Consider the following 25833-nt stretch of genomic DNA (forward strand, 5'->3'; position numbering starts at 1 on the left):
TGGATACTGGTAGAATAATGTGAATGGGAATTGTAAACACTACTGAACTGTACATTAAAAATGGTTAAGATGGTAAATTTTTTATGTATTCTACCATACTTGGGAAAAAAAATAATGGCATCTATAAGCCTACCCACATAGCAGAAGCTCAGCTTATAGTGATGACAGGTGAATCCCTGGCCATTAAGAAAACTGCAGAAAATCAGATTAGTACTAGTTGCTCCAAATTATATAAATCTAAGCAACATAAATCACTTTAAAAATTCCTCAAATTTTATCTTACCCATTTCTTTCATTTTTCTTTTATTGATTTTTAGAGAGAAAGGGAGAGGGAGAGATAGAAACATCAACGGTGAGAATCATTGACTGGCTGCCTCCTGCATGACCCCTATTGGGGATTGAGCCCACAACCTGGGCATGTGCCTAGACAGGGAATCAAACTGGTGCTCTCTTAGTTTCTAGGTTGACGCTCAATCGCTGAGCCACACTGGCCAGGCCTTATCCATTACTTTAAGAGCAGAGGTTGGCATACATATTTTGGTAAAGGGCCAGATAGTAAATACTTTAGGGTTTAAAGTCTAAGAGGAAAAATTAAGGATATTATGTAGTTAAAAGAAAATGTCCACATTTTAAAATAAACAAAATAAAAGAGATGATAAGTGAGTACAATTTTTTTATGATACAGGTATACTTATGAGAAAAATGGAATTTTTATATGGAGATAGTTAACATTCTGCTTACATGAGGTTCAAAGTCAGTGTTTCTGTACATTAAAATCTAATGCAAAAGTTCAACTATTAGTGTTGATCTGTAATAAGATTTTGCCTATTTCATTTTACCTACAATAAATATGGTGGCATATAGTCAAGGCCAATTGGCCTTGCTCTAGTAACCCTCACCTACCCAGCAGATGCTAATGGCTAATCCTCAAGGAAACATCTTCAAAGAAGAATGAAGCTCTCTCTGAAGTGCTGCAGCACCTCAACTCACTCCCAAAGGAACTGAAGAAGAGCTAGGTCTTAAAGTGACACTCACCTTTGTTAGATAAAGGTGACAGGAAGGCCTCTTGCATTTGTGGTCCCTGGGATGAGGCTGTGTCTATCTCATGGTGAGTAGGGCCAATGTTGCTGAGCCAGCTCTGACTTCGTTGGACATTAGAGAGGCCAGCATCTATCTCAAGGTTTAAGAAACGGTCAGCTGATTGAGACTTTAACAGCTGCTCTCCCACTGCAAGGTAGGTCCAAAAACAAGAAAATGGAAATTCAAGATGCACACACTGCCATTTCCAATTCAGTTCTTTCAACCTCTCCCCGCACTCGCTCAATATTAGAAGTTCAAAGCCAATTACTGTCCTACACTGCATCCCCTGCCCATAAATCAGGGCTGTGGGACTGTAACAAAATGGACTGACTATATAATGCCACCTAAGAGTCATCTAATATCATCAAATCTTATTAGAACTAGGCAAAACTTTACTCTGTTCATCATTGATGTGATTTTCCTTGGTTCTAAGATGACATTAAGTTTCCAAATGCCATAGTTAAAGGCTTTTGTTTCAATTTTCTTAAATGACAATTAGAACAGTCTTCCTTAAAAAGACCTGAACTAAAAAACTTTATCTTTTAATTTTTCTTTCACCAAAGTGGTTTCACTTTGTCCTCTCCTAGTTTAGAAGATGGGCTCTCAAAGATGAATTTTTACCATTTCTCTGGAATGAGCTCTGTCAGGTGAGGAACAATTCCAAAACTCCTTCCCAAATTAAGTGTGGTAGTTCTATATTCAGTCAATTCTCAATTTGTTGAGAATCTGAGATAACAATGGCTATATTTATACATTGGATTTCAAGGTCACAAATCTCTGAGACATAGGTTCTACTTTATTCACATCCTTGATCAAAATGGTGGACTGATGTACAAAAACTTGGCTTTTATCTCTTCCTGAGTTTGGAATGAAAAGACTTCTTTGAATATCAACTAACTGCAAAACATCTAAGTTCCTGGAGTAATACACTCGCCTGTACCTTGACACAAGCTTACACTACCTGTTCGGAGTTTGCCATTCTTGAAAGGAGAACTGAGGGAAGAGGCTGGGATGATGGGAAGTGGCCACAGGAAATCTTTATGGAGTCTCTTCAGGGCTATCACAAAGTTGTCCACCCGGGCAGCTCGGGCACGCTCCTTGCAGAGCCAACTAATGAGTTCAAAGCCCAACTGGGCTGCAAAGCAACCCAGGTCCTTGAGCCGAACTTCTTCCAAGAGACGCCGAGCATGTCTCCAGAGCATCATGTCAATATACATGTTTTCTGCACAGTCGCTGTCTTTACTCCATCTGTAAGTGGGAACACAAGGAAGCTACAGAAAAATCTTTACTGGAAGACTTCACATACTTTTACGTAGTAGCGCTGAGTGCGCTGATAGGGAGGTAAAAGATCCAAGATCTAATTCTGATTGAAGAGGAGGATAAAGTATTAGGTCTTCTCCTCCCTGTGATACACCAACCTGCTGAACAATGCCTGGAACTCAGCAGGCTTTTACAACATAATTGTAGAATGAATACATGGAATAGGAGAAAACAGGAGGCAAAGCCAAACCAGGAAAGAGGTGGTAACTGCTTGAAGGAAAGAAAGGGAGCATTAATGCTATATTTGAAAAGACCAAGGAAAAGAGGGAAGGAAATCAGATCAAAGAAACTAATGAGAAGAAAAGTGAAATGAAGTCTCTTAATGTGAGTTATGGTAGTTATGTAAAAAATACAAATAAAAATAATTTAAAAAAATTAATGACTTCACTAAATCCAGTCTATCATCCCTTACTCATGGGCGCTGGTGTGCCCACCTGGCCTGTAACGGTATGTGGTGCTTCTGGAGAGAGGCAGCACTGGAGCAGGCGGCATGGACTCAAGTCTCAGCTCTGCACTCATTAGTTGTGTGAACATAACCAAGTTTATTTTCTGGACCCCTGTTTCTTCACCTGAATCATGTGGGTAACAATAGTATCTACCCTATGTACCCATAACAGTTGTTGAAAGAATTAAAGACCTACACATGTAAATGCCAGAACCATGCTTAGCACATAGTGAGCACTGAGTCTGCATTAGGATTTAAGTTCAGGGTATGGCTGAGAAGCTTCTGTTTGCCTGACAACTGTTTATAGGTTGCATTTCACGTGTATATAGCCCAAGACTGTGTGTATGTTGCAGGTGGGGGTGATATTAATGGCTGTGGTAAGAAAAAGCAGTTAAACATCACAATAAAGAAAGTTCAGTAAGCTCTATGTGCCAGGCACTGCAGACACAATACGAACATTATGAAAGGATTAGGGAAGAGGAAAAAACCAGGAGCCAAGAACATGCAACACAAGAAGGAATCATGGGCCTCACAAACGGGGGAATTCTATTTTATAATGTTCAGTGTGAGTCTGTAGCTGACCTCTCAGAAGCAACAGCCCACCCATGGGGGATGGAGGTTTCCATCTCCAGATGCACTTCCTTGTTGCTCTCCCACTGTTTAATGACTTCTCCAATCAAAGTCACAGGAGAGTCTAGTATATGAGGATTGAATTTTATTTTTTTTGTCAAGAGGTACAGTTGGAAAGGAGGATAAAACTGTTGACTGTAGGAAGGCTTTTGGATTACCTGCAGCTTTATTATCAAGTAATTTAAAGTTAATTACATTCAGAACAGGTATATCGAGACCGACTCTAATATAAGGGGCAGAAACTGTAGAAGTGAACTTTGGAGGAAGAAGGGAAGATTTTTGAGAATTGCAAAAGGAAGTGCAAGTAGATCAAGTAGTTGTTTTCACGAGCTCTGACTTTACAAATGCCCTGAAATGCAATGTGTCACTCAACGCCCTAAAAGCAACAGCTTTTCGTCCTTTTACCTTTTTCCCGAAGGCCCAGATGGCATACTTAGTGTTTTCTGTAAGCTGAATTTACTAGCAGGTACGTTGTCAGCGGACTGGGACAAACTGATGCTGCGATTCCTGAAGAACTCAAATCCTCCGCTTGAACTGGGTTCCTGAGAGTGCACACAACGTGCAGTGCGGTTAGAGAGGATGCCACATGGGTATATGCCCAGAGAAGCTGCCCTATTTGCAACTAACCTGAGCTGTCGGTGTGGATGGAGGTGTCTCAGATTCTCCAGAGCCAATGGCTTTAAGAAATCGAATCATGTGCCGACATAAGTCCCACTTGCCTTGCTCCAGGGCTGTGTTGAACAGAAGTGTGGCATGTTGCCTGCTTACTGCTGGGACTTCCATATTCTACAAAAACAACCACGGAAGACAAGCATTCCTTTTATAGTGCAAATAATTTGGGAAACTATGAGCAACTCTTTATCTCCATGGTTCCCTAAACCCAGAGGAGAAATGCAGCTGCAACACGGCATGGGACAGTTTAGCAGTAAAATTAAAGGAGCACTAGAAGTATCAGACAAGAAAAGCTGAGGTGCATACTGTGCCGCGTAACATAAATTGTGATTACTGAACGCCACTACATGCCAGATCATTATATAAACCTCACACACACTCTTTCGTTTCTCCTAGTGAATCGGCAAAATAGGCACGTCATTCCTATTTTACAGATGAGTAAACTAAGTTAAGTAACTTGTTGAAGCAAGAATAAAAATCTAGATTTGCCAGACTCCAAAAAAGCCCAGGTCTGTCTCCTGGGACAGCTTTCTGAGGATGGGACTTAAAAATCGTTGCTTTGGGCAGTATTTTGTAGTACCGTTACACAAACAGCATCCTAAATAATTCTTTCACAAATTTATTTGTTATCCTCATCCAAGGATATGTTTAGTGATTTTAGAGAAAAAGGAAGGGAAAGAGAGAGCAAGAAAAACATCGATTTGAGAGACATGGATCAACTGCCTCCTGTACTTGCCCCGACTGGAGATTGAACCTGCAACCTAAGTATGTGCCTTGACCAGGAGTCAAACCTGCAAACCTTTGGTGTACGGGACAACACTAGAAACCAACTAACCCACACGGCCAGGCTCTTCCACAAATTTAACCTTACTGCCTGCTTTGACCTTCACAGAAAGGTGACTAATAGACAAGTTTAACTGTAATTAATCCACAGCAACTTAGGAATTCTGATAGAACAAAAGTTTTCAATTCCATTGCTTCAGAGATCACTGAAAGTCTAAGGAGTGACCTAAAAAAAGAACAAATAGCTGCATTAATTTGTTTCTATTTTTATGATTCCATGTTTCTATTTTTATGATTCTCTCTTCAAGATTAATCAAGGAATCAGAATTTCATGGCCGTCCAGCAGATACTCTGCTGGAATATCTCTGGTTTCAATCAGTTGTCATTGTAGACAGGAAATCTGCTTCAGGCAGTCTGAAACCAGGTTTATGGTTAGCTTCTTTCATCAGCAACAGAACTTTGCAATCATCGAAATTTTACATCAGACACACAGGAACAACAACTATCAAGCAGCCTTGTCAAATATATAATGAAGCAAATTTTCTAGAGTCTTAAAGAACACATTATTTTGAGAACTGCAATGACGGTAATTACTGTGGCAGGCCTGAGACCTCTTAACTCACTGTGGGGAGCCTCATATAAGGTGCTGTTATGACTCAGGCTCTAACCACAGTCCCTGCATCAAGTCCACACTACAAGAAAATACCTATTATGCTGGGGCGGCTCAGACAAACCCAGTAATATTCATGTTATATGTACTATTAATACATATAATACGACACTTCTTCAGTATTACTCAAAATAGTATTATAAACTCATCAGTCTTTTTTAGGCCTATTTATGGACAAACAGGATTTTTAAAACTCTACAATGTTACTATCAAGCAATGAATGCGTAAATAAGTGGAACAACATGATGTTTCTGTGTCCCTTCCTCTCTCTCTGAAAACAAATAAATACAATTTAAAAACCCTGCAATGTTCCTTTTTAATATTCAAAGAAATTTTCTGTTATTTGATAAAAATAAGTTCTTCAAAAGCAAAGATATAAACTGAATAGAAAACAGGACTGAATTAATTCCTTATGCACAATCACAGTGTCAAAACAGGACGTTTCTTTTTCCCCAGAAGTTTAAGATCATTAATTCTTGTACCTTTGTAAGAAGAGAACTGTTACCTGTAAGATAATAAGGTAAGAGGCAGCTGTGTCCAAATCCTGAGCCATCAAACATTCCTCAAACAAGTCCTTGGGGTTTCCGACGGCTGCAAAAAGGTAGTTCCACAGGGCATACTCAGTCTTCCTGGCACAATGCACAACGGTCTGCAGGAAGAGGGGGAACTCGGTGATAAACTTCGCCACCGTGGGAAGCAGAGGGTCGGGAATGGGCTCCCGTGAGGTAGCTTCCTCTTCCAGCACTTCGTGGAGCATGAGCTCCAGCACGTGAGGGAAGTAGGGTAACGTGGAGCAGGACTGGGCCAAGAGCAAGGCCTGCTCCCCGAGGTTCCTGACCAGCAGCTGACGGAGGATGTGGTGGAGGTAGATCTGCGAGGTTCTCTCCACGACACAGAAGGGGAAGAGCACCTCCAGCTGCTCCCTAGCACTGCTCCGAGTGTACAGAGAGTCGTAGAGCACAGTGTCATTGACAGCACCGAGGACTAACGCATCTTCAAACAGAACCGCCAGCGGGTAAATGTTGATGTGGAAAGGCAGCATGATCCGCTGGGACAAGAAGGAATGGGGCTTGCGGTGGTCCCTGGGGAAGAGAGGGAGCCAAACTTTCATCCCTGCTCCTCCACAGCTCAGCCAGAGGGCCTCCAGAAGGTGCCGCTTTTGTTTATTTGCTCGACACGTAGTCCATACATTTTCAACAGACTGAGCTAGTACAACAGGAGGACAGAATGGCAGCTGGAAAAGGAGACAAGAATCAGGTTTTTTTTTCCCTATTAAATCTGTAGGTTAAGTTCCTAGGCACTAGTTTCCCAAGACTTTCAAAACGCGAGTACAACTTTTTAGGAAAATTACGGTAACTTATTTAGAATTAGAGTTAATAATAGTCCCCTGGCCTTTCAGAGTATGTGTATTTAGATCTAAAAACCAAAACCTATGAACTTCACCAGTTTATACTATTTTTCCATTAGAATTTGGAAATACAGCCTAAGCAATAACATTATTTTATTATTTCAGGACCTTATCCTTCACCCTTCACAAACTGTTTTATACCCTGAGGCTTAAGACTAATTTCACGTACTCTCTTAGTGTCCAAATCACAAGACAATACTCTCCTCTTAAATTATTTTATTTCCTCATCCTGATGCCATACATTCTTAACGTCCTAGACGATGTGCATTCACTCACCAATTTCCTCTGGTTCGGGTTACTGTCCTTCTCCCGGATCTGTGGGCCTGACCGGTCCCTCTGCATCATGATGAGCTGCCCTGCAAGATTCAGCATAATGCTCTCTGCATCACGAGCCTGAAGAAAAAGAAATTAAATCCATACTAATTTTTAGGTATGTTTTCAGCATTTTCTCCCCAACCCCTAAAGTTTACAGTTTAAACGACCAACAGTATTTATTGAGTGTGTACCCTGTGTAGCCATTCTGTTAGGCTCTGTGAGTATGTACAAGAAGCTTTCTGACTAGGGTAGGAAATGCTTAACACAATGAAATTAATGAACATGCAAATGAATATAAAATTGAGGGCTGAGCTGAATTATCTTGGAAAAACTAAGAGATCTTCAGACGTTCATAAAAATGAGAGTTCAATTCAGTGATCTAGGTGGCATAGCTAGAGAAGGTTTGAAGCATGAGGAAGACATACATGGGTAGGTGGGAAAAGTTTGGTACTCTAGTTGAAGAACAAATGTAAATTACATGGATAGGCTGGAATAATTCTTTTGGGAAAGTGAGAACAATCTGTCTAGATTAGGGGTATTATGAGAAAAACAGTGGATGCTAACAAACCTTCAGTTGTAAAGAGGAAGAGTAATTTGACTAAAAAACAACAACAAAAAAACCCCACAAAACAAAAGCTTACTGATATCCTATACATAAAAGGTAGAAAAAGAGAACTGAAGCAAATTCTATTTTCTTCAGCTGGATCCATGCATTCAACATTTTCTAATGATAATATTACAATATGCAAGAACAGGTGACCACAACAGCATTTTCAGGCAATTTTAATGAACTCTTCAGAAACCTATAACCCAAAAGAAGGGACAACCTGTATCCTTTAAACCCTAAATCTAAAGGAACCCTACACACCATCTCTTACCTCCCAAAGTCCCCGAAAGATTATTCTCATTGGAGTTTCAGAGGTAAGAGCTCCCTCTCATGGGGGAGGCATCTCACTGTTGAACTGTCCTCACTGCTAGCTTTTTAAAAATCTTTAATATTAATGAAGCCATGCTTTGCTGTAGCAATCTTGGTCTTCCCTCTGCGCAACATGTATTCCGTCTATTTCCCATTATAGTTTGACCTCAATCTGCTCTTAACCAAGTTAGATATCTCCTCTTTGTGAAATGCCCTCCTAAAACAGGGCACCCAGTACTACTTATGCTACTGATTGTCTATTATATCTGAGATATCAGGAGTCCCTTTTTTCCTAATATGAAAATGGCAAACATAATTGAAAGTATGGAGAATAGTATAATGAAGCCCCATATTCCAATCATCCTAATTCACAATTATCAAGATTTTGTTGTATTTGTTCTATCAATCCCTTTTATAAAATTTATTTTGCCAAGGTATTTTAAAGATAGCATGCCATTTTATCCCTATACACTTAATCTGCATCTCTAAAATATATGAATGTTTGCTTACATAATCATAATGCCAGTATCACATCTAATAAAATTTACAATTCTTCCTTAGTGTCATCTCTCAGTCCACACTTAAATATCTTTACTTGTTTTAACAGTGTCTCTTTATAGTCAGTCTGACTCATGATACGCATTACATTTACCTGTTATGGCTCTAAAGTCTTATTTAGAAGAGTCTCCTCTTACTATATTTTTCTCTCCCATGTCATTAACCTGTTCTAGCTGGCCTACAGCATGTTCTACATTCTGTTTCCTGTGGTGTTAAAACTAAAATTCCCTGTATCTCCTGAGAATGGAAAATGACTTTATACAATTCGGGTTCAATGTTTTTGGTAGTAACTCTTCATGTTGCATCACCCGGGAAGCATGCCACACCTCACTCTCCCACTTTAGTGATAAGATTTATTAAGACTAAGGTATGACCGCCTCATCCTTTCACTGTAAAACCCCACCAACCTTTTGTCTGATGATTTCACCTAATAATAACCATTGCCTGAATCAGTTATTTCCTTGGGCGACTCTTTAATTCTTATATTCCTCCCACATCTTTTACCTAGAATTCTTCTGTAAAACAGAACTTTTATCAACTAGGACTATCTGGTTACCATGACATATTTTGCAGAGGAAATGGGACCTTTATTTTAAAGGAGTTTCATGAAAGTGCCTTAATAGGAAGCAAAAGACAGACTGAGCAGAGAGCAATGACAAATCTAACATGGAATTTTCCTATGAAAAGGGGTTCCACATTGACATGAAGTTTGGAAACCACTGGTTTAATGAAAGGAGCCTTGGAATAGAAGTTATGAAACCTGGGTCCTGGTGGCACCACTACATGCTTTCACCATAAAAGATAGCATTCTCCTTCCTCTGTCCTCATCATTAACTAATGGAGTCCTCTAAACTTAAATCCATGCTACTTCTTTCCATCTTCTTTGTCACTGCCCAAGTTTGGGCCACTAAACGCAACTCACCTAGATCATTACAATGCCTCCCAGAGACTTTCCCTACATCCTGTTTTGTCCTACTCTAGTTCATTTTCCTCCTTACAGTTAGAGTACATGTTATAAAGTTTACATGTAGTAATAGCCAGCTTAAAATATTTTAGACTTTAAGATAGTCTGAAGTCTGTATCAACAACAGGACTCATGTCCTGACATTCTATGCTTCAGTCACCCTGAAACTCTTCCAATTCCCTGCACATGTCATGTTCTCTCTTATTTACGGGTCTTTGCACTGCTGTTCCTTCTGCCTCAACCGCCTCTCCCTCTCCCCCCGCCCCCCACTTTACTTAGATAATCACCACTTGTTCTTTAGGTCTCCATCTGAATGTTACAGAAATCTTCTCTGATTGTTTAGACTACTCCATGTTTTTGTTACACACACTTAGAGTAACCTGTACTCTTTTGGTACATACCTCACAATTATAATTACTTATGTATGTAATTACTTCTTTATGTTGAGCAGAAACCATATTTAGCTTATCATTGTAACTCAGCATCTACATATAAGGCATATACTAGATAGTATTTATTTAGTGAACAAATAAACAGTTCCCAATATCAACTTAAAAAACTAAAAACTGAGATGACAATTCTAAAGAGCTCATAACAGAATGATACCTGCTGTGGCATTTTCAAGGTGATTCCATTCTCTGTACTCACTGATGTCAGAGTGACAGATACTACCAGGAAAGGGTGAGGAATGTAGCGTGACATGGAGACTTCCTGAAGAACTTGGATACCAGCAGTAGTATTTGGACTGTAACAACAAAAAAGAAACCCTCACACCTCAAAAACAATGCTAGCAAGGTTGCTCCTCCCACACCCCGCTACTAAAAGTATTAGATTTCATACTATGGAGACCCGAATGCCTTCTACCTATTGTTCCCTCTTCCCTGAGTATCCTTTACTAGTAAGCAGCAGACTGACAAGGTTGAGGCATCCACAGGGAGATGAGGGAGAAAGAAAGGAAATAAGATGTAAAAGGGAAGAAAAGCTAGGGAAGAATGTATTAGAACAGTTTAGTTGGTTGAGAAAGGTTATAGGTTCTCTCTAGACTAGTAAGATCTCTTAATTTTTATCTTTACATTACTCCTCAATCACTATGCTACTTTACCAAATACACACTTCATGGCTGCTTAGAAAAAGAAACAAACAAATCAAAAACCTGAGAGCAAACAAAACTCGAGAGGCATGATTTAAACGCTGCAAGCCAACCAGATGCCAAGAGGAATGCAGGCAACACACAGCAGCAACAGGAATGCCCGCTTCTCCTGCCCAGACCACAGCCACCAGCTCAGTGGGAAAGGTGCATCTGCTGAGGACAAGCTTCCCAATGCCTTAACGCTGCGGAGTCCTTACATCTCCCCAGGTGTCCGGGACACTTGGGTAGTGACTGACCACTTGTTTTTAAGGTTGTGAAAAAATTAGGATCTGAAAGGTTTACCCCATCCCAAACTAGGTATTTTTTTCAAATGAATCCAGTAAAATTACCGAAGAAGTTAGTGCAGGCTTATTTATTTACTTACTTACTTTGGTAGCTAAAAAATACTGTATGAAGATCACTAATTAAAATTCCTTGTTTTTAAAACTCCTAAAACAAACAAAACCCCCACTAAATATGAAATTAGAGTAGCTTTTAAAAAATAAAAACTACAGAGGAAACATGATACACAGGAGCAAAGAGTGACTTGCCACATGCTCTGGACTTACCCCTCAGACTTCCTCTCAATACTGTAAAGGCATATTGAGCAGTCAGCTCTAAACACTACCACCATGTCCCGGAAGACACTAAGCAGTAAGGTCTCTGCTTGTGCTTTGGTGACGTGAGCAAAGGCATTGTCCAGATTCGATGTTCGCAAGTAAACTCTCAGCTGCAGAAAACAGAAATAAAGAAAATGGGAAAAACAAGATGCCTACCAGAGATGCCTAAATCCATGCATGCTCTTTATCTACTGATGTTTTTCAAGTAAGAGGAGTTAAAAGGCTAATGGGAGCATTAATAATAAATGGATGTTTATATTTTGACAGGGAAGGCTCATTCTACAAATAATCAAAAGATGAAGTGATCAAAACTGAGACTGTACTATTATGATACTCCTTTTAGATCTGAATATTTAGACCTGACTCAAGGAGACCAACAATTTCTCAAAAAATAAACATACAAATCAATAAACAACCCTTACAACAAACTTTTCTTCTTTTATTTTTTAACTTTTTACAAACTTTATAGAGAATGTCTAACAGATAAAAATCATTAGAAAAAGTTATCTAGAACTCATTATTCCCTTAAATTTTTTTAAAAGTAGTAACCTGATAAAGGAATACACTATTGATAAACTCCAATAATATCAAGGAATCTCAAAATAATTATGAGTGAAAGAAGACCAAAAAAATATGATTCTATTTATAAACATTTCTAGAAAAATGTAAACTAATCCAAAGTATCAGGTACAAGGTTGCCAGAGAATGAGGTGATGGGAAATTGTAGTTGGGTATGTGGGACAGGAGGAAAAATTATAAGGAACCCAAAGGAAACTCTTAGGGGTAATGGATATATTTATTATCTCAACTTTGGTGATTGTTTCTTGGTGTGTAAATGTCATTACATTAAATTATATATTTTTTAAAAAAAGTAGTAACCTGAAATGAAAATCCCATGATCTAAAAATGCCTAATTCTTGATTAAAAAATAAAGTTTTATTTATTTTCCAATAAATTATCCTAATAAAAGGGTAATATGCTAATTAGACCGGGAGACCTTCCAGATGTCCTTCGGGACAAAGCCATGGTGGCAGGCAGAGGCAGAGGTCGTTAGGGGTGATTGGGCCGGCAGGAGGGGCAGTTGGGGGCGATCAGGTAGGCAGGCAGAGTGGTTAAGGGCAATCAGGCAGGCAGGCAGGTGAGTGGTTAGGAGCCAGTGGTCCCAGATTGTGAGAGGGATGTCCAACAGCCGGTTTAGGCCTGATCCCTGTGGCCCCGAGGGGTCCCAGACTGGAGAGGGTGCAGGCCAGGCTGAGGGACACCCCCCTACCCCGGTGCACAAATTTTGTACACTGGGCCACTAGTTTTTATATAAAACAAAATAGTGATTAATATCTTTAAAAATAAAACAATGCTATTTTTGAGAGAAAAAACTTACCTCTTCTTGACGGTCACTTATGTTATAACATGCAAGGACAATAAAATCATTCCACCAGGCTAAGCCACCTGTCACAATCATATTTTGCTCCTTAAAAGAAAAAAGAAAAATTACCTTTATTTATGCTGCCAGAAATTACATTAATACACTAATAACATATTCTAAACAAATAATGAAAGTTGAAGTTATTTCTGTTCTAGTCTCATACTCCCAATTAAGCATTACTCTAGGGCCTTTATTACTGATTCATATTCTATTGAAAAATATAAACATTTCTGTAAGGCAGAAAATACATCATTCAAAATAATGGGAATAATGCAGCATCATTATTCCCACATTCAAAGACCCTCGTTTAAATTCTGGCTTTATCATTTTATCAGCTGCTTGATTCTGAATCCTAATTTCTTCTATAAAATGGTTAAGTAACAACAGTGCTCTCATTGGGTTGATATGAAGATCAATGCACTAACATATATGAAAGCATCTTAAAGTGCCTGATACACGGTAGATACCCTTTAAATATTAATTTCCTCCTATTTGATTCATGCAAAATTCAACTGCATTTGTTTGTATGCTACCCAAATATTCATATCACATGCACACAAGACAATCAGAAAAATGATCTCAAATTTTGTAGAAATATATCCTATGAACTCAAGTTGGAATGTAAAAGTAAATCCTCAAGTTAAAAAGTTATAGTCTCTGATCTTAAAGAAAATGAAAGACAAACCAACTATCTCAACACAAAATCCTTCATCAAGTATCAAATACTTTATGAGAATTGACTCATACATAATCCAACATCACTTAATATTTGATTTTATTTCTAAATAAGCAAACAGTGATTTACATTGTAGTTATTTCATACTGTAGTCTTCTTTTACTTTAAGAAATCAATTTTTAATTTCAAAAAGACTAACCTGGGTAATGTTTCCAAAAAGTTTCCATTTTTTGGTGAGTAAAGAGTAATGTGCAAAACCAAATTTGCCAACCACAGCAATATTCTGTCCAAGCTTATCAATCGCTGAAAACTGATTAAAGAATAATAATTAAAAACTCTTCCTTACAAACCTATATTCTTTATTAGATATAAAGAGCTTAGTAATACACCAGGCAAAAAGACTATTAATAAATGAAATGTAAAATTTAAAGTTCTATCCTATATAATAAAGAGTAATATGCAAAATGACCATCACTCTAACACATACGATGGCCACCCCCATGTGGTCAAATATGGCCACCCCTATGTGGGCACAAGATGGCCACCACAAGTTGGCTAGTAGGGGAGGGCAGTTGGGGGGCACCAGGCCTGCAAGAGAGAGGAGTTGGGGGTGACAAGGCCTGCAGGGGAGGACAGTGGGGGGGGGGGGGAAGACCAGGCCTGTAGGGGAGGGCAGTTGGGAGGGACCAGGCCTGTAGAGGAGGGCAATTGGGGGCGACCAGGCCAGCAGGGGAGGGCAGTTAGGGGCAATCGGGCTGGCAGGGGAGCAATTCGGCGTCGATCAGGCTGGCATGGGAGTGGTTAGGGGGTGATCAGGCTGGCAGGCACGTGAGCGGTTGGGAGTCAGCAGTCCTGGCTTGTGAGAGGGGTCCCAGATTAGAGAGGGTGCAGGCTGGGCTGAGGGACAACCCTCTCCCCTGTGCACGAATTTTGTGCACCGGGCCTCTAGTATATTTATATACAACTTACATTTAACTAAATTATAGATGTTATACACTAACAATGTAAAAAGGATCAAGTATTAAAATCTTTACTTTTATTAATGCACTCATTGAAAGGCTCAATTCCCAGAATGCCTCTTAACAGCAAATGCTATCCAATGAAAGTTAACACCAACAAAATAACTTACCCGTATAGGCCAATTGCTCTCTAGATAGGTGCTGGAAATCTAAAGAAAATAACACATTAGTTTGGTAAGACTTATGAAATGAATTTAAACCTTAAAGCATTAATGTCACAATATGAGATTCATTTTCTTATACAATGTTTAAAGAGTGTCCAAATATGGGTATTACTAGCAGAGTACTTGGCATTTACCATTTGTATACCAGCCAATATTTCACATCTTCTCTCTTAGTCATTTCATTCTAAGTTTCTAGACACCAGGCTTTTCTTTTTCTTATTTCTCTACACTTTTGTTTTAAATATTCAATACTCAGCAAACACGAACTAACACAAGATTTTTAGAGATGCACCCACAGGGCCGCCAAGCATTGTGTAGATGTCATCTACAGTTTGGGCTTGCTGATCGGAACTATCCTCAAAAACAACCTTACCTAATAAAATTAAAGCCCCTGCAAGAGCTTTGTCTTTATTATTTTTATGTTTTTTTTCATTTCTGAATAAAAAAGCAATGCATGCTTATAAAATTAAAAGAAATTAAACAATATAAAAATGTACAAAATGAAATGCTCCTGTAACATCATTGCTCAGGGCTAACCACTGGGTCGTTTTTACCCTATCTCTAAACAAACATCCATGTACATGTAATATTGTGTATAAGCTACTATTTTTATTGAGGTGTTCATTTATAAGAACTTTTAGTATATTACCCATATTAACTTTTTGTCTGCAACCTAAATAGTAAAAATGCCTCCTCATGTCGTCTTACATCTGTGTACATGGGGTCTTTGTATCACTCCAACAAGAATTTTAACTTAACGAATTCTCTATGAGCTATCAATGTAGATTAAATAAATTACAGCTTTACAGAGACCCATTTTTTTTTTTTTACTAGCCTACTGATTAAGTCATTTTCATGAACATGTGGTGAATGTGGGGTGAAAATTAACAGAACGAGAGAACAAGGAAAGAATCTTCTGATCTTGGAATAAGAGAACCTTCAACTTCTTTAAATTTATATTCATTTTACTCAAAGAAAAAGTATTACATATTCAAAAAAAGAAAACCAAATTAAAAAGTCAGGAAAATGTCATCAAATCCAGTGGGATTCTTTGCATGATATGAAGATAAAACGAAACCAAGTAAAAAATAATATGCTGAAAACATCTGCATTAACCTGGACAAAGTTTATTTATAAAACCATTTGTTAGACTTCACTTGTTATCTAGTAAGCCAACCTATATTCTAAATAAATTACTAGCTGTTTGTACATTAGAAATTTTAACTCCAGTGCTGGAATTAAAGATAACGGTGTCACAATATATGCTTGAAGAATGCTTAACTTGTATCTTAATGGATATGCCATACTACTCAGGCCAATAATAAAACTCACTTGATGGGTGAAATTAGTTCAGAATAATGATAATCTAAGGTCATGAACAGGTGGCAAAATAAAAGATGCAAGTAGTTTTGTAGGAGGCTGTAAGCAAAATTCTTTTCTTTTTTGGATGAAGAAAACAGTCACCTGAAGGATGTATCTGGAGTATAACTGGGCCAGATACCCATGACACTAAAAAGAACGCTCTTCCCCAATATCTTGGTGTTTCATAAGCATTTATGAAATGTGTGGGTGGGTAGAGCGTGAGGTGGGTGCCAACACAAGGAGTTTCTAATCATGGGAACCTAGGTTAAATCTTACATGATCACACTCTGATGAATACTTGTAAGAAGAAATAATTTATTCTTTTAACCCCCCAAAGTCTCTGAGGTGCCACAAATGGTTTATTTTCAAAACTCAAAGTGCTTTATTACCCATGTAGTTTTGTATCTGAAGATGCTATAAAATAATAAAAACTCTTCTTTTTACCCCAGTAGGTCACCTTTCCTGATCTGTGCCACCTGAACTTGGAGCTCTGCCCCTAATACTGAGAACAGGAAATGGCAGAAGGAAAAGCAGCAGCTAGTAAATACTGCAGAAACTCAGGTCGGATTCCACACCCCGGCCCAGAGCCGTGCCAGACCACTGAGAAAACTGAGTGCTGGGGTACAGAATCTCTACTCCTAACTTCTTAGGGTTCTCTTCAGTCTCAAAGAACCTAATTTTTTCTCTTAAAGTCATTCTGCTAAAACCCTGTCTCCTGCCCAGACCCACTTCTGTCTGTAACTGGTGAGACTGTGAGAGCCTTTTTCCTAGAAGATTTGATCTGTGCCAACACCACACATGGTGCATAAGAATTAGAGTAAATCATTTGTAAATAAAATAGCCTTTAGAATCCTCGCTGCTGACATGCTTAACACATTGTAGGTGTTTATCTCCCACATTTCATGAAGCTTACTCTCTAAATAGCCAGGATAACTAGAAAACCAACATTTCAGAACACTGCATGGTAATGATTCGTACACCTTTCAGAAATAAACATTTATATTACACAAAATGCTGAGTATTAAAATAAAGGGCAATCAAAGAAGGAACATACCCTAATACCACAAGCATACTGTTGTGTTTTTTTAATTTCATATTTTATTTTTTTATTTGTGGTCCATCCGTCAACAAACTATTTCCAAATTTTTAAAAAATGTGCAGCTAGGGAAACTAAGTTAAAACAAACAAACAAGCACCATCTCTACCAGCAACTACCAACCCTGCTTCTTATAAGTATCTGTGATGTTTTAGTTAAAGGAAAAAACATAACATAGAATCTTCTGATCAGGAAACTAACAAACGCAAGGGAGAAAACTTAAACAAAACACCCAGTAATCTAGATGAGGAACAGACAGAGCGGCAGAATTAGCTGGAGCTTATTTGATGAACTCTAGCTGTACAAAAAGCATACAAACAAAGCCACTCTGATGGACTACATGGGCACTTATCCTAGACAAGAGCATGTGTTGAAGCGGGGAATGTTGTCTTGACCTGTTTCTTCAGAAAATCATTACTAATGGCTAAGGACATGAAAAGTAAAGCATCAAATTACATGAACACTATAAAGCACCCCAGCAAAACATCACCACACTGCACTGACTCATGCAGCTGGCGTGCCAGCGAACAAAATACAGGGTAAATCCAGTAAAAACATTGCCAAAAAGGCACATTCTAGGTTTTAGCTCAAGGTCAGCAGCATATTACATGATCCAATATTTAGTACGTAGGTTTTGAAATAGGTTAGAGACTATTACTTTAGCTTACATTATGGTAAGAATAAGTCTGACACTACTCTGCTGTGTGACCTTGGGCAACTCACCTAACTTCCCTGAGCCTCAGTTTCCTCATGAATAAAATCAAGTTGGACTACATAATCTCTGAGGTCCTCCCAGCTCTAAAAATTCTATGAGTCTATTATAACTTAATTGTTGTGGGAGTACAACCCTGCATTATTTTCATTAGTGTTAAGGAATTGAAAGAAATTAGGTAAAGCTAGAGTTCAACGAGTTCATTTTTGTAGATATCTGAAGAACAGAATGACAGAAGAATCTTGCTAGTATCTACTTTGTCTAAAGTTGTAAAATCAGTGTTATAGGATTCTAATATGGGATACTTCATAGATGGTTAAGAATCACAGAATCACTGAATTTTTGAGCTGGAAGGAAATTCAATTTTTGTTATTGCCTGAGGGATTTTGAGTTCCAGACCTACCTTCTTTGATCCTCTGCTCTACTTGGCTCTCTGGCAACACAGACCTGGCTAGGCAGAACTGGCATTGATGCTAGGTCAGTGTAGAATGAATAGTTCAAAGTATGGGGAAATGAAAATAGCAGAGAAATGGCTATAGGAGAGAAGGGAGCAGTGGAAAATTTTAGTCAAGGAAGTAGCTGATGCAGTTTTATTTAAAAATTGTTACTAATTATAAAATGGTATGCACATTGTTTGATTTTATGAATTTATTAATGTAAGTTAAATACACTTGACATTTTAGTGTATACCACGTCAATGTAGGAGATTTTCTTCCTTTAATTTTTCACCTAATGACCATTCTTCTGTCTCTCATTATCTCTATTCAGAGTCAACTGAAAGTGACATGGGAGCTGAAGTAAGCTAGTGAGGGAAAAGTACAGAATATAGAAGTAAGGCAAAGAATTATGGAAAGAGAAACTGACTAAAACCATAATCCAAGAGTAGGCATGATGTAACTAAGGCATTTTGATATCAAAAGGTGAAAGACACTCAGGACTGAAACTGTATATTAAAGTTTCTTTAAAGTAACTTCAACTTATTGATTAAACTAAATTAGTTTTATTTGGTATCAAAATTTTCATATTAAATGCCAATTTATCAGAATTACTCTAAGAAACTGCTAATTTAAAGTTGTAGAATGAGTAATTTAGAACAAGATTAAGTAATAACAAAATTATTAACAATAAAGTTTTATACTGACCAGAAGTCTGAAAATTTGGTTTAAAGTCAAACAATTAACCTCAATATGTCCCAATTAGGACTACAAGGCCAGCTGCTGCGCAAGGGTACTAATCAATATTGTTAGTTTTCGTGAAATTACTACATTTTTGTCTATGCAATTTACAGAGCTAAATTTATACCCCCCAAAAAGTTTGGAAATAAAATAGTTTTGTTCAGTAAGAGGGCAAAACATAAACTTCCTATTTTTGAAACTGCTTACTATTAAATGACTTAAAGCAGGTGGTAATATGCTCTACATCAAGTGGAAAGAAAGGAAGCAGAAGACAAGAAAACAAGAACATGGAAAGCAAAAGAGAGACATGACAGTCAAAAAGGTTCTCAGTTTTCTAAAGCAACAGAGGAAATATTTAAAAATCTGCTCCAGGTGCTGTCTTACCAAGGACTAAGTCAACAGCCAATGAAGACTTACTTGGACCACATGCCAATGTCGATGTCCGAGTAAAGTGCTTAAACCCTGAGACTCAAAACCGCCCTCTGCCAACGAGCTGGGCTTATAGTGAACTGAAGAACTCCTGGGGTTCTGGGTTTGTGAGGCCTCTCCACAGTTCAAGTACAATCGATCTTCCCCCTGAAGCAACACCTGCTCTTGGTTACTCTAGATGAGGGAAAAAAGAAGCAGCAGGGCAAAGAAGGAAATAAAAACAACCTCTGTATTAGGTAGGGGAAAGTAAGTACATAAATTTAGTTTTATTACAGGAAATGTACCATATATCTTAATGGTGATTTTCTCACAGAAGACACGACTACAAAATGATCTAATGTACTGTTATATTTCAATGCTTACTTCCCAGTGTAAATGAAATTTTTAAGTCCTTTCATCATATAGATTCCAAAACATGCCCAGGTTTGCAACTGCTATAGCAGTATCTTTGATTACTACTCCAACATGGCAATGCTATGAGATTGTCCATCTGTAAACTAAACCTAACTACTCATTATCTAAGGTTACAAATTAGTTTCACATAAAATGCCTCATGAATGGTGGTAAGAGAACATGTCTGGTTGAACAGCTTTTGTGTATGTGCTCACTCATGCCCACATGGCAGGAAGGAGTGGGTTGGGAAGGGGATAACATGAGGCTGGAGGATCTTTAAGCCATGGGAGGAAGGAGGACAGGGTAAGTCCGTGGACCTGGTTTGGAACAATTCAGTGATCACTTGGGAAAATGCTTGGTTAGTGCCAAGGACTGTGCCAAGTTCCGAGGATATTTAGACAAATAAGACAGTTTCTTTTCTTAATGATAATGCCCTGGTTTTCAACCAGAAAGCCAGGAAACACGGGCAAAATTCTTTAGTGTCTATTCAAATCAGACAGATCAGTGCCCCAGAGATCCTCACCATCCCATTGTAGTACAAATGTTGTCCTGACATAAAGCTCAAGGGTGCTTTTAAATTATTATTTGGGATGGGGAGAACAAGAAATACTCTATTTTTGTTTTTCTGGGCATCCTTATTCTTCAACTATAGTAATAAGATAAAAGATTCAGGATATTTCCACATTCTTTCTCAATGTGTTGAAATTTTAGCTGCACCAAATATTTTAAAACCCATTGGTGGCAGATATTTAGATATGTACTCCTAACATGTAACATATACTATTATTACATATAAATAATATATAATATTAATATATGTTATTTCAGATTGGTAAAACATGAGGAATTTACATTATAATTTGGGGCAATATTTCCCCAAACAGATTCCTAGGCATATTTTCTTCAAGGTATTCCTTAAAATGTCAGTTACATAAGCTTGGGAAACACTGGTTTTTATACACCAGGGACTTTCATAATGCATACTTAGCATGGAAAGCCCTGGAGACGTACAATGAAGAAATCTCTACAGCTTTAACTCCCTTATTTCACACAGAACATAACCTTTTCTTATTCTGTGTAATTGCTATGGATATTTCTCATAAAGCCTGCTGGAACACACTTTGGGAAATGCTACTCAGATAAAGACTAAATTTTATTCAAGTTATTTAAGTAAATCAGTAAACACTGCTTTTCCTCAAGTTGCTTATGATCCTTTCTTTTAAAAAAACAACAGCTCAAAAATAAAATTTTGGTATAAATTTAATAGAAAAAAAGAAAACCCAACAATACAGAATCAGCCCTAACCGGTTTGGCTCAGTGGATAGAGCATCGGCCTGCGGACTCAAGGGTCCCAGGTTCGATTCCGGTCAAGGGCATGTACCTTGGTTGTGGGCATATCCCCAGTGGGGAGTGTGCAGGAGGCAGCTGATCGATGTTTCTCTCTCATCAATGTTTCTAACTCTCTATCCCTCTCCCTTCCTCTGTGTAAAAAAATCAATAAAATATATATTTTTAAAAAACAAAACAATACAGAATCACAGAAAATATACAAAAGAATATGCCAATTTTAAGAGTATACTCAATACATGTGTGTCATAGGAAAAGTCTGATTCTAATATGAAAGCCACTAAAAAAACAGCCCCACAACAGTTTTAATTAAATAAACTTACCATACAAGGGTTTACGGTGAGAGCACTCTTGATAAACTGAAACAGCAGAATGCCAGGCTGTTTAACTATACTCTTGGGCTCAGACTCAATTTCAGTATTTTGAGAACCAAATCCGCTGATTACCCATAGGTGATAGCCTTCTGCACCCCAGCTCTGAGAGAGAGGAGGGAGAAAGAGAAGGTAAAGGGGGGGAAATCAAAACACTAAAAAGTTTCTTGTTATCCTTTCTTAGCTTCAAATATTCAAATTCTGAAATAACCAACAACAGGCTTTTGAAGGTCAGAGAAACTATGACAAACAACCCAGACAAGCATCTGCATCCACTACAAATACCTACATCAACCACATGCCAGCTGTCTCAGCGGAAACCCCCAACCCTGCTCTCTACCTATAATAGTGAAAACACTACACATCAATCTTAACTCTTCTCCATTAATTTAACTGACTCTCAAATACAAAGGCATTCCTTACAGAGGAAGACCCAGTTGCCTAGCTGAAGCTTGACAAAAAAAATAAAAAAGCACCCCAAATAGGTGCAGTTTGCATGGAGCAAAGAACAGTGGATTGGAAGCCATGTGACTTGGGTTTTCACTCCAGCTTGGCCAACCTATTTGGTTTTTCAGGGTATAAGTTTCTTCCTCGGTAAAATGGAAACATTCCAATAAATTCTCCAGGCCCAGCCAATTTTAATATCCTATAAATCCCATGATAGTTAAAAAAACAAAACCACCAACAACAAAAAATTAGTGGTTTCCAATCTGCAAGGCCAAGGAAACAGTAATGGGGAGTCCAAGAATTGTTACAAAATTTCAAAAGTGTAATATTTTTGCTTTCCCGTGATAAAAGTTGCACAAGCTAACTAAAATGCTTATTAGGTTCTTAGTTTATGACTGAAATAACTTACTGAGGCTGATAACACTGGCTGTTGCATGCCATTCAGAAGCACTGACTGGCAGTTACAGAAATGGCATTTATTCAAAACCTACTTTAAAATATGGAGGTGGGAATAGACATCAACTGGGGTTCTTGGTTGTGAAAGGTTAGGAAACACTATTCAAGTCTCATGGGGATTTTAATTCTTCAAGAAACAGAAGGTCAGGAAATTTCTTCCCACGTACAGCACTCACAGCACTAACGTCACAGAGATGGTACCCAGAGGGACTGCAGTGAGACACTGCTTTTATGTAAAGACAGGTTACACCTCACTGCTTTCTAAAGAAACACATGAAAATACTGTTGTGAAAGCAACTACAATTCTCTTGATATACATTTATAGAAAGTTCTAAAAATGTGCTCAAATAATGCACAAGAGCATGTCCTCCAGGAAAAATAGTCAATGAGCATTTCACTTCATGTTAAAAGAAAGGAGGTCATGAGAAGTGGATGCTAGTGAGTCACACAAGAAATGGAGGTATATTTAGAAAATATGATGGTCTCATTTCACTACGACTATGTTCTCAAAGATGATGGGGCTTGCTAAGCAAAACCAAAATCGAATACTGAAAGTTGAAAGATTAAAACAACAAACAAACAAAAACAACCTTTTTTTTTTTTTTTTTCAAAGCAAGAACTGCATGAGAAGAGGCTGCTGAGACTAAAATAGCTTTGTAATTTTATCAGACCAACGTGAGGGGAAAAAAAAGAAGAAAAATCCAAGTTTTCCATACTATACCAGTATTTCATAGAAAGTACTTACCATAGAATTGATCTTAAGGGGATCTTTTTTGGTACCATCAGACCTATAACTAAAATAGAATAAAAACTTAATTAAAAAGTCATCTAATTATATATAACTAGTGGCCCGGTGCATGGATTCGTGCACATTGAATTAGAAGACATATTTTAATATCGCTATTCGCCCTTTCTCTATAATATAAGTGTCAACCAAATTCACAATTGACAATGACAGATCGAAACACACGTGTGTGATTGGTGCCAGCAAGAGCTTTATATGTATCACGCATGCCGAGAATCAACTTAGCCTTTTATATATATAAACTTGCTTAATTGGACCTGCTTTCTGATTTAGCTAAACTTTTTCCAGCCCAGTGAAGCACCCTAACTTCTCTTTCAGCAACACAGCAGTAAATATCAACACAAAGCAGATTATTATTGTAGATCACGCAGGGAGAACAAAGGGTAAAATATATATTTTTTAATTTTTATTTATTTATTTATTTATTTTACATTTTTTTAATGAGGTATTATGTGTGTACATATCTTACCATTACCCCCCCCCCCCCCCAACACCAAAGGGTAAAATATTTAACTGCAGCACTGTTTGACTATATTCTGCGCAGTAAGAAAACCTGAAGTCATTTTCAAGGTCCACCATTTCTTTCTTTTCAGTTGGGTTAAATTTCTAAATTTCCTAAATCTCCGTTTTCCAGCTAATGAAAAGAAAATAGGATTCTACCAAGTCTCCTATTTACCTACTCCAGGACTTCTGTGAGGATCGAATGAGATGAGGCACAGGAAAACGCCTCACAGACATTTGGTTAAAGTGTAAATGTTTGCATGTGGCTATAAAGCAAGTCGTGTTCCTGGGCTGAAGAAATGCTGGGCATTGCTACTGGACGTCATTACCCGGTACCCACAGCGACCTTTTCCAGGTTGGGCTGGGCTTTGGGCCACATTTTGCACTATGGGGTCTCGGCAGTGTCAGCTGTGATTTGATGGGGTGTCACTCTGGAGTGGTGGTGGGGCCTGTGTCCGACTTGGGAGAAGCCGAGTGTTGCTTCGTTGGTGCCAGGTCCGCGGTGCCGTTTCTTTGTAAATGGCCAGTGCGTGTCATGGCAGCTCCTGTGTTGAGCATCTGCCCCCTGGTGGTCAGTGCGTGTCATAGCGACTGGTCAGACGGTCAGTGGGACACTTAGCATATTAGCCTTTTATATATATATAGACTACAGGCCTGGTGCATGAAATTCATGGACTGGGGGTGAGGGGGTCCCTCAGCCCAGCCTGTGCCCTCTCGCAGTCTGGGACCCCTCGGGGGATGTGGGGAGCGGGCCTAAGCCAGCAGTTGGATATCCCTCTTACAGTCCAGGACCCCTTGCTCCTTACTGCTCACCTGCTCACTGCTCCTTACCACCTGGCTTGTTGCTCCTTAGCGCTGCTGTGGAGGCAGGAGAGGTTCCCACCACCGCTGCTGCACTCGCCAGCTATGAGCCCGGCTTCTGGCTGAGCAGCACTCCCCCCGTGGGAGCGCACTGACCACCAGGGGGCAGCTCCTGCATTGAGCGTCTTCCCCCTGGTGGTCAGTGCACATCATAGTGACCGGTAGTTCTGGTCTAATGGTCGCTTAGGCTTTTATTATATGGATATTTAGTTTTAATTAAAAAAATCAAATTTATTTTGTTTCTTTAAAATAGAACTACATAATAATGCCTGAAATAGAAGACGGCCTAGGTCTCCCACTGAGGCAGTCTTCCAGGCCCTAAGTAACTTCCTGGCACCACCATGCACTTTGGGAACATGAGTTCCTTTCATCAGCACTGAGGTTCACAGTAGTATAGGAAGAGGGCAGACATATCAACCCATCCCTATCAGTCCATGCGCTAACCTACATTAACCCTATGAGATAATGTAATTTTCCATTTCCTACTAGTTACTTATCCGCATGGCTTACACCACTCTTATCTATATACTAGAGGCCCGGTGCACGAATTCATACACCAGTGGGGTCCCTTGGTCTGGCCTTCGGGATCAGGCCAAAACTGGCTCTCTGACATCCCCCAAGGGGTCCTGGATTGCGAGAGGGTGCAGGCCAGGACGAGAAACCCCACCGGTGCATGATCAGGGCCGGGGAGGGACATGGGAGGTTGGCCAGCTGGGGAGGGACTGCGGGAGGGCTCCAGGGCATGTCTAGCCCATCTTGCTCAGTCCCAAATGGCCGGACCCCAGCAGCAAGCTAACCTACTGGTCGGAGCGCCTGACCCCTGGTGGTCAGTGCACATCATAGCGAGCAGTTAAGTGGCCTTAGCATATCATTAGCATATTACACTTTGATTGGTTGAATGGTCAACCAGACGACCGGACACTTAGCATATTACGCTTTTATTATATAGGCTATAAAAGCCTAATATGCAAATTGTCCACACGGGAGTTTTACCAGGAAACTGATTGCCAGTTATGACATGCGCTGACCACCAGGGGGTGGCATGGAATGAAGGAAGGCTCCGGCTGGCAGCCAGAAGGCTCTGAT

The 25833-nt window shown here is 39.0% G+C and overlaps 1 protein-coding gene and 1 long non-coding RNA gene across 9 annotated transcripts in view; one reads left to right on the forward strand and one right to left on the reverse strand.

Annotated features, from left to right (window-relative positions):
• LOC129151648 (uncharacterized) overlaps positions 1-17180 on the forward strand; it is a 29217-nt gene extending 12037 nt beyond the window's left edge. Inside the window, exons 4-5 of the long non-coding RNA XR_008558305.1 lie at positions 7266-7438; positions 16604-17180. This is a non-coding gene — a long non-coding RNA (uncharacterized LOC129151648). The remainder of the gene's footprint in view (positions 1-7265; positions 7439-16603) is intronic.
• RIC1 (RIC1 homolog, RAB6A GEF complex partner 1) overlaps positions 1-25833 on the reverse strand; it is a 139791-nt gene that overhangs the window by 39778 nt on the left and 74180 nt on the right. For all 8 annotated transcript variants that reach the window (XR_008558304.1, XM_054727263.1, XM_054727261.1 and 5 more), the window contains exons 10-23: positions 23326-23374; positions 21630-21782; positions 19555-19740; positions 14739-14777; positions 13809-13919; positions 12889-12978; positions 11460-11620; positions 10368-10506; positions 7285-7401; positions 6106-6834; positions 4103-4261; positions 3881-4017; positions 2042-2328; positions 1036-1227 (exon numbers count right to left, since the gene is read on the reverse strand). Coding sequence is in view for 7 of the 8 variants with exons in the window: in XM_054727263.1 (XP_054583238.1) it covers positions 1036-1227; positions 2042-2328; positions 3881-4017; positions 4103-4261; positions 6106-6834; positions 7285-7401; positions 10368-10506; positions 11460-11620; positions 12889-12978; positions 13809-13919; positions 14739-14777; positions 19555-19740; positions 21630-21782; positions 23326-23374 (2549 nt within the window). In the remaining variant the exon portion in view is untranslated. The remainder of the gene's footprint in view (positions 1-1035; positions 1228-2041; positions 2329-3880; positions 4018-4102; positions 4262-6105; positions 6835-7284; positions 7402-10367; positions 10507-11459; positions 11621-12888; positions 12979-13808; positions 13920-14738; positions 14778-19554; positions 19741-21629; positions 21783-23325; positions 23375-25833) is intronic.

Source organism: Eptesicus fuscus, chromosome 15 (genome assembly GCF_027574615.1).
Source record: "Eptesicus fuscus isolate TK198812 chromosome 15, DD_ASM_mEF_20220401, whole genome shotgun sequence".
Taxonomy (NCBI): domain Eukaryota; kingdom Metazoa; phylum Chordata; class Mammalia; order Chiroptera; family Vespertilionidae; genus Eptesicus; species Eptesicus fuscus.